The following is a 9,906-nucleotide window of genomic DNA, read 5'->3' on the forward strand; positions in this document are numbered from 1 at the left end:
GTGGGCTCTGTGAGCTCCCGGACTGGAGAGACTTCCTGAATGAGCTCTGTGGGCTCTGGAGCGGGCTCACCGGCTCTGGAGCGGGCTCACCGGCTCTGGAGCGGGCTCTGGAGAGGGTTTTCCTGCCCTCCTTCTCACCCTCCGCCGCTTAGTGGGAGTCTGAAGGACAGAGGTGGTGGGCTCTGTGAGCTCCCAGACTGGAGCGGGCTCTGGAGTGGGCTCTGTGAGCTCCCGGACTGGAGCGGGCTGATGATTCGCTATCCCCTGGAGCGGGTTCGGGCATCTCCGTGGGCACTGCAAGGGACTCAGACCGACATGACATGACCAAGTTGCGGTAACGGAGATACTCAATGAGACCCCAAAAGTCAAGAATCTTAAGCCCACCCATCTCCCAAGGAGGCACGGGGTTGTCTAAATCATTAAAAATCTTCTTTAAATCAGAGTCATAAAGTTCCATCCCTACTGCAAAGTTCCAAAAGGTCTGAACGAAACCTCCAATCTCCATCCCCTGTTGGCGAAGATCCACCAACATCCGGAGCTGAGCCTTGTGCTCCTTCGAAGCAGAAGGAATAATACGAATGTCCATGGTCCACAAAAAAAAAGGTAAAAAGAAAAACAAACTGCTGGATCTTGTAGTGGCTGCTAGATTCTGTCATGGAATGCCAGGAGAAAACAAAGTAGATCCAAGTGCAGTTATTTTTTAAGTAACAAATTAAACAGAATAGAACAAAACATGGCAAAAGGTAATCCAAAAACACAGAGAACAGATAACACAAAGAACATGAAACAACTAAGAACTCAGAAGACAAATACAATCTAGCAGCAAAGACAGACAGAGTGAGCATGGTATATATAGATGGGGTAATGAGTAAATGATAAACAGGTGCTACTGATCAGAACAGAATTAACAAGCAAGGGACTATGGGAAATGGAGTTTAACACATAAAACATAGAAACAGGAAGAGCGCCCTCAAGTGGCCAGTCCAGGGCACCACAACCAGACACTGTGACAGCCTCTGCAGATGTTGTGTTTGAAAGTGTTTTGACAAATGGCATCAGTCACCTGTCATATGGCATGTTCACTTCAGTTTCTTCAGGGAAACCCATATAAGTGTTAGGATGGGGTTAGTGCATTTTATTTATACATGTATTGATTTATTGTTTTCTAGTTATTACATTCTTCCTCTATTTATCATTAAATTGTCATCTTACATTTCAAACAGTAGACTGTTGAAAATATGATGCAGGGCAACAACTCCATAAATGCAGTTATGCCCTAAAATGTAAGATATTGTGTCAAAAATGCCCCTGTATGAGTTTTGTCTCATATTTTTATATCATAAGATACGGCTATCACACGAGCACTGAGAGCAGTATTACACAAGTGCTGATTTTGTCCTGAATATCACAAGTTTAAATGTGATTTTATTAAGGCTGTCAGTCAATTCAAATTTTTAATCTAATTAATTACATGATGTTTCGATAATTAATCTAAATAATCACAAATTAAATTTGGCTTTGAAAATACCCCCAATATATTACTTAAAGCTATTTGTGTGTTAAGTGAGAATGCATTAAGTAGACATATCAAATAGTAGCTTTAGAAATAAATATTTTATTTGATTCAACATAAAATGTATTACACATAAACGTTTAGGCTATCTAACATAAACTATGGAACATAAAATAAGAACATTTGAGAAACATCTATTTTTTTCATTCATGCAATGGAAGTCATTGGCAACCAAAACAGCTTATTTACCAACAGTCTTCAAAATACCTTTTTTATGTTCCACAAAAAAGGTAAGTCATTCAGGTTTGAGTAAATTATGACATAATTAAATTTTTTGGGGTGAACTATCCCTTTAAAGATTTTTTTCCCATTTTTTTTTTTTATTAAATAATATTCTAAATAATAAACTAAAACTGCCAGCAGGCGGCAGTAAATGTCTTTATGAGTCATTCATTCGTTAATTCAATTCGTTCAAATGGCTGATTCATTCAGAATTCCGTAAACGGCTCTCTTTATGAATGGGACTTTGAATCATTGATTCACCCCATTCTTTCAAAACACGGATTCATTCAGAAACTAAACACAGCTGTGTTGATCGGAGACAATTCTGCTGTGGCTTTATAGGTTATAGCCTATTATTTTTGTTGGCAAAACTGAGCAAAAACGGACAATATTGTGTTTAAAATATAACACAATATTAACTTCTTATTTACTGAACTGTTATATAAAATCACATTTGAACTCGTTATATTCGGGACAAACAGCACTTGTGTGATATTGCTCTCGCTGCTCGTGTGATATCACTTCATATGATATAAATATGAGACAAAAAACTCATACAGGGGCATTTATTGCCCCAATATCTTGAATTTTAGGGCTTTAACTGCATTTATGGAGTTGTTGCTCTGCATCATGTTGCGTCTACATTCAACTGTATGAAATGTAAGATGACGTACATTTCTGGGGGCGGGGCCAGTGCGTTAACTGCGTTAAAATATTTGTATCACGTTTTTTCATAAATTAATTGTTAACGCGTTAAACTGACAGCCCTAGATTTTACACAACAGTTCAGTAAATAAGAAGTTGATATTGTGTTATATTTTAAACACAATATTATGTGTTTTGTCCACTGATCGATATAATTGGGATGGGCCGCTGCTGGCCAAATTGGTGCCCTAAGTAGAATTGTATTGTTGTGCCCCCCCCCTCCCTCAAATATTATGGAAGTAAAAAAATAAAAAAATAAAAACACCTAGGGCCTACTATAGGGGTCAAAATAGAACTTTAATAAAATATAGTGAAGTGAATATGTGTGTGAGTATAAAAGTAAATAGATAAATTAATTGTAATTAAATTGTATTATTTACAAATTACAATAGTAGCTATGGACAGTAACCCATGGCAATGAATTTATACAGTTGTCTGATTGATTTTATAGTCTCAAGCATTCAGAAATCATGCAAAAGAAAATTAAGCAGTTTTACTATGATACAACCATGGTTAATTTTTGTAAGGGTTGTGATGTCCACATGTTTTGTTGAAGAAATTATAGAGGCTATCATCTATCGCAAAAAGGTGGCCAAAAATTACAGATTAAAGTGTCCCTATTATGGGTTTTTGAAAATTACCTTTCATACAGTGTGTAACACAGCTGTAAGTGAATGAAAACATCCTGCAAAGTTTTAAATCTGAAAGTGCACCGTGTATAAAATTATTGTCTCTCAAAAGAAAGAGTCAATTCTGAATAATTGAAATGAGTCATTTTTAAAACGAATCCCATGTCGTTTCATGTTGATGTCAACATGAAACATTAGCATATTGCCTGCCCACTTGTTGGTCTTTTGCGTTGGCCTGAACGAAAATGCAAATTCATTCTTTACTATTAGGTGCTGCTTTTGGAGCGGTAAAATATCGGTTTCCCCGGTAACGCTGTACACAAAGCAGCACTGGGCTCACAAAGGCTGCTTTATCATGCATTAAGAAATGAAAATGAGACCAATCAGATCAATCACTGCAGATTAGCGTCACACAAAGGAGGGGTTTGGAAAAATGAATCATTAAACAAATCTTTTGGGAGTCATTGAGCAAATAAGGTAATAAATAGAATTTTATACCGATTAGATTGTTTAATTAATGTCTACACCTACCCCAACCCTAAACCTACCCCTTACAATAATGCAAAAATAGTCATTATTGTTGTACAGCGTGAGAAAAATTACAATATATTGATGTGCGCAACTGTGCATGCCCAGTAGCTTTTGCAGCCTTCTAGCCTTAAAGTGCCCCTATTACGCCCCATTCTTGTTGGATGGACTTGCATGCATGTAAACCTGTTTTAGGAGACTCATAAAACAATATTAGCAACCTTAAAAATGGCATAATAGGGGCACTTTAACCCCGGGTGCTTCTCAATATCCCTCCACGTTTCCTCGCTCCTCCGTCCTCCATCCTACGACCCGGAAACCGATCGAGCTCAACCATTTTGATTCTCTAATTGCACCAGTAGCCCCTCATTGCAGAACACAAGATCCAGGGGGCGTGGTTGGATCTACATCTAGGGCGTGGAGTTTGGTAGGTTTAGGGGTGGAGATGGGTGGGTTTAGGGATCAGGGGGTGGAGACGGGTAGGTTTAGGTATATGTAAGGTGGGATTAGTTGGATCTGGATCCAACCACGCCCCCTGGATCTTGTGTTCTGCAGTGAGGACCATCTCAATTGCACCTCGAGGAGGCGAGGATCGAGGAGTGAGGAGGCTTCCAGAGGAGTCATGAGGTGTATCCGTTGTGGAAGTGTTTTTCATAGAAAAACCTGACGCACGTATACATTCTCCTCCCCTTCACATCTGTTGCAATAATTTTAATTTATATTTTACCTTTGCAGTTTAAATAAACCATACATGTCATATTTCAAACAGGGCATCTTGCTTTATTAATATTTATTATGAATGTCTTAAATAACAAACTTTAACAACATAAGGGCAGATCCCTTTAGCACAGCTGATGACGCTTTGAAGTCATCAGAAGGAGTGAGGATATATCATTTTAATAATAAAAGGAGTGAGGATATATAATTTCAATTCAATTCAATTCAATTTTATTTGTATAGCACTTTTCACGATACAAATCGTTGCAAAGCAACTTTACAGCAAATTAAGTTTCTACAATATTTAGTGGTAGCTTATCAGTGGTGACTGTCAGTTAATGTACATATGGCAGAAATGTACGGAAAAATTAATTAAAGACATAATCAATTAAAGATGTAATCAATCATTTCACCTGATTCAATTCCTCCGTCCACGTGTCTTCTCCTTGCAATCCTTCCCTCGCATGCTGAAGGGGTGGAGCTAAGACGTGAGGAAAGGAAGAGAGGAAAGGAATCGTGGATGCACAAATTAGAATTTAGAAGCACCCCCCCCCTACAGAGACAAAAAATCTAACTTGATTGAGGGCCATAAACTGAAGTAAATTTTAGATTATAAAAATTATATTTTAAAATAGATTTTTCATTTATAAAATTCACTTATATACAAATCAATGAAAAATAATATATTTATTTTCCCTACTTTTCTTGTAATTTGGCAAGCTACATTTACCCCTATTTTTTTTAACAAAAATATAACATAATTCAGAGAGGTTTAATATTTAATTTATTTTAGTATGTTACTTATATCGTACGCAATAAGGATTTATATAAACAAGTATTGTAGTAGTTAATTATATTAGTAGTAGTAAAAATAAACTTTTAGAGCCCAGCCAAATGAGTGTTTGTATATAACCAGGTAAGCCAGGGACTATAAATCTTAACGTTTCAAAATGAATAGGGTGTTTTCTTTAATTAATTTTATCGCATAATATTTGTGAATATTCACCTTATTACATAGCAGGTGATTCAATGGTGTTTTTTCATCTTTTCTTAATTTTTGTGATGTCGGTGAGTTCGTGGGGGCGAAATATATATATTTTTTCATAACAAGTTTATTTTAATTTGTTACCTAACAGTGTTTATATCTTGATGTTTATGCTGATAAGTTTATTTAGAGACATCTGTATTTTTAGTTTGAACCATGGGAAATGGACAGTGTTTTTCACCTGTTCAAAGTGGCTTTCCCGAACCTTTGAGGTCCCTGATTGGACAGAGGGGAAATGCCATTTTGTATATAAACTGAACATGAGCCTAGGTTTTGTTGTAGGTTTTTCTCTGAACCAGGGAAGGATGAAACTTTTAATCTTGGCAGCGCTGCTTGGACTGAGCCTTGCTCAGTTTAACCCAAACACCAGAGATGGAAAAACTGCCATCGTCCACCTGTTTGAGTGGCGCTGGGCTGATATTGCAGCGGAGTGTGAGCGCTACCTCGGACCAAATGGCTTTGGTGGAGTTCAGGTATTTTTTAATGCAGCATTATAGTTAAGCAAGGAGTTCATATTTTTAGGTGCTTTTGATAAAAAACAAAACAAAAAAAAAATATAATAATAATAACATATTGATTTCCCATTTCAGATCTCCCCTCCAAGTGAGAGCATTGTTGTCACAAACCCCTGGCACCCTTGGTGGCAGAGATATCAGCCAATCGGTTACAATCTGTGTTCCAGATCAGGAAATGAAAATGAGCTGAGAGACATGATCACTAGGTGCAACAATGTTGGGGTAAATATAAATGACAAATAGAGTATAACTAGTGTATTACTTTATTTCTCCTGTGTAAAATTAATAGTTTTCTGTTTGTTTTGTAGAAATGCAGCATTATAGTTAAGCAAGGAGTTCATATTTTTAGGTGCTTTTGATAAAAAACAAAACAAAAAAAATATATAATAATAATAACATATTGATTTCCCATTTCAGATCTCCCCTCCAAGTGAGAGCATTGTTGTCACAAACCCCTGGCACCCTTGGTGGCAGAGATATCAGCCAATCGGTTACAATCTGTGTTCCAGATCAGGAAATGAAAATGAGCTGAGAGACATGATCACTAGGTGCAACAATGTTGGGGTAAATATAAATGACAAATAGAGTATAACTAGTGTATTACTTTATTTCTCCTGTGTAAAATTAATAGTTTTCTGTTTGTTTTGTAGGTGAACATATATGTTGATGCAGTCATCAACCACATGTGTGGAGCAGGTGGTGGAGCCGGTACCCACTCAAGTTGTGGTTCATATTTCGATGCCAACAGCAAGGATTTCCCTACAGTTCCTTACTCCAACTTGGACTTCAATGACGGCAAATGCAACACTGGCAGTGGAAACATTGAGAACTACCAGGATATCAATCAAGTATGAGATGATATTATGTCAAAGTGCTAATTTCAACCATTGATTTATTGTGCAGAGTGGACTTTTGTTGTTTTCGTATTACAAATCTGAGCGCTGTAATGATGGCAGGTGAGAAACTGTCGTCTGGTTGGTCTTCTGGACTTGGCTTTGGAGAAGGACTATGTGCGTGGTAAGGTGGCCGACTACATGAACAAGCTGATTGACATGGGAGTGGCTGGGTTCAGAGTGGACGCCTGCAAGCACATGTGGCCCGGTGATCTTTCTGCTGTCTATGGCCGTCTCAATAATCTGAACACAAAGTGGTTTTCATCTGGTTCCAGGCCTTTCATCTTCCAAGAGGTATTTCCATTCATTTCCAAAAGAAATATATAAAGGTGGCAAAATATGTTAGTGACTTATTTGGTATGTTATTAGGTTATTGATCTCGGTGGGGAGCCCATTACATCAGGCGAATACACTGGAATTGGAAGGGTGACTGAGTTCAAGTATGGTGCCAGGCTGGGCAATATCATCCGCAAATGGAATGGAGAAAAACTCTCCTACGTCAAGTAAGTAAAGTTGCGGATTTACATTACTATTAATTATAAAGTACAGTCCAATAGCACTGCGACTTTCCACTGTTTGTATTACTCCACTTGTCTGTGTTTGCACATTCCAGACAATCTGTTGAACTATTAGTGGTTACAACATTACGCCATTGTTAGGTGGTGTCAAGTAATTGTACGAGTGAGTCACTGAATCATTAATAAATTATAAACAGATTTATTCAAAATATGTATTCATTCAGGAACAAACAAGTGACACTTTTTAAATTGCATGAGCAATTTAATCATTCATTCAGCTGATTTGTTTTGAAATACAGATTCATTCAAAAACAAGTGAGCGTTTTTATTTAAGTAATTTAATTTTTCACTCACCCCATTTTTTCAAAACACTGATGTTCATGAATGAAACAAGTGACTGTTTATAAGATTGAGCAATTGAATTATTCACTCTGCCAATTTGTTTAAAACACTGATTCATTCAGGAGCAATACGAGGGACAGTTTTTTACGAGTAAGAAATAGAATAATGGAAGGGCAGGAATGAAGCACCACTGCTGTTGCCCGGAGGCACACAATAGTTCTACGGTAATTGGAAATATTTACAATAGTGTAACAAAAATAGATGAAGTAAGATGAAGTAAAAGTTATTCCATGTTAACTTTTGAACAATAAAACAGAACAAGAAGTTGATATTGAGTGTAATATTGCATAAATATGTGAACCTTATTGTTCATTTAAACATTTTTCAAGGATATTAGCTCTGTTTTGTCATCCGGTTATATTTATTGTTTCTTGCAACCTAAAATTGACAGATGAGCTGCTTTTCGTTTCAGGAACTGGGGTGAAGGTTGGGGTTTCTTGTCTTCTGATAAATCTCTGGTGTTTGTTGACAACCACGATAACCAGAGAGGACATGGTGCTGGAGGTGCATCTATTGTGACATTCTGGGATGCCAGGTGCAACCTCATCTTATTTTCATTTACAAAACAGCATTTGCTTGGCAAGTGAAAACATAACATTTCCTTTCATCTGTATTCATCCTTCTTTTCCTAGGCTTTACAAAATGGCTGTAGCCTTTATGTTGGCCCATCCATATGGATTTACCAGAGTAATGTCCAGCTACCGGTGGGACCGCAACATCGTGAATGGACAGGTAGATGATTAAGCTTAGTCAAGTGGAAAATAGAAAAGAAAAAAATGCTAATCTGGTTTAAGTGTTTTTTTCCTCTCTCTCTGAATAATTGGTCACTTTCTCATTACTCAGGACCAAAATGACTGGCAGGGACCCCCCAGCAATGGTGATGGATCCACCAAACCTGTTCCCATCAACCCCGACTCTACCTGTGGAGATGGCTGGGTTTGTGAGCACAGATGGCGTCAGATCAAGTGAGTTCTAACCTACAGTTTCATCGCGAAATGCCTTATCCTGCAGTTTCATTGCGAAATGCCTTATCCTACAGTTTCATTGCAAAATGCCTTACACTTGTAAAAATACCTTTTGAGGTATATAAGATTTATTATTATTATTATTTACTTATAATTTAATTATTTTAAAATGTATACTTTTATTCAGCAAGGATGCATTAAATTAATCAAAAAAGACATTAATGTTTCAAAAAACTTTTATTCAAAAAGAAAATCTTTCAAATTTAAAAGGCAAATTAAATTAAATAAAAAATAAGCTTTGCCATCACATAAATAAATGTGAAAATATATATTAAAATAGAAAACATTCATTTTAGGTTGTAAGAATATTTCACAACATTACTGTTTTTACTGTATTTTTGAGCAAACAAAAGCAGCCTTGATGCATAAGAGAAATCATACCCCAAGCATTTGCATGTTAATGTACCTAAGAATTAATAACTATGATAGGGAATGTACAATTAAAACAAACCTTACTCCACAGAAACATGGTGGCCTTCCGTAATGTTGTAAATGGACAGGCATTCTCTAACTGGTGGGACAATGGAGAAAACCAGATCTCTTTCAGCCTTGGTAATAAAGGGTTCCTTGTCATTAACAATGATGACTGGTAAGAATCTATTTTTAAAGAAAGCTACAATATGAGAGAAGATTTTAGTCTGTACTTCTATTGGGAGATGTAACTGTATTTAAAACAAGCTACTATAGTATGTGCTGTGTATATAGCTACAGTCACTGTTATCAAAAGTATATAATCTATTTACTTGTGCTTTAGGGAGCTGAACGAGACCCTAAACACGGGTCTGCCAGGAGGCACCTACTGTGATGTGATCTCTGGTCAGAAGGAAAGTGGCAGATGTACTGGGAAAGAGGTGGTGGTTGGAGGAGATGGACGTGCTTCCTTCAGAATCAGCAACCATAAAATTGTGTCACTAATTACTCACCCTCAAGTTGTTCCAATCGCCTAAGACTTTCGTTGATCCTCGGAACACAACTGAAGACATTTTGAATGAAATCAAAGAGGTTTCTGTCCCTCCACTGGCAGCCTAAGCAACTTTCACTTCGAAGGTCCAGAAAGGTAGTGAAAACAACATGGAAGTTGTGGTCGTAATTGTGTGATTGGCACTCAAAAAGCATTCTCGTCAATTCAGAAAA

General features: G+C 37.1%; 1 protein-coding gene across 1 annotated transcript; it reads left to right on the plus strand.

Annotated features, from left to right (window-relative positions):
• Nucleotides 1-5,707: 5,707 nt before the first annotated feature.
• Nucleotides 5,708-9,365, plus strand: LOC107594668 (pancreatic alpha-amylase-like). Its single transcript, XM_016284805.1, has 9 exons — nt 5,708-5,892; nt 6,010-6,156; nt 6,585-6,782; nt 6,891-7,121; nt 7,197-7,330; nt 8,160-8,282; nt 8,380-8,479; nt 8,591-8,712; nt 9,236-9,365. Exons 1-9 carry the CDS (start codon nt 5,725-5,727, stop codon nt 9,363-9,365), a joined length of 1,353 nt encoding a protein of 450 aa, XP_016140291.1. The 5' UTR covers nt 5,708-5,724.
• The last annotated feature ends 541 nt before the right edge of the window (nt 9,366-9,906 follow it).

The sequence above is a fragment of the Sinocyclocheilus grahami genome, unplaced genomic scaffold (assembly GCF_001515645.1).
Source record: "Sinocyclocheilus grahami isolate Dianchi unplaced genomic scaffold, SAMN03320097.WGS_v1.1 scaffold188.1, whole genome shotgun sequence".
NCBI classification, from domain to species: domain Eukaryota; kingdom Metazoa; phylum Chordata; class Actinopteri; order Cypriniformes; family Cyprinidae; genus Sinocyclocheilus; species Sinocyclocheilus grahami.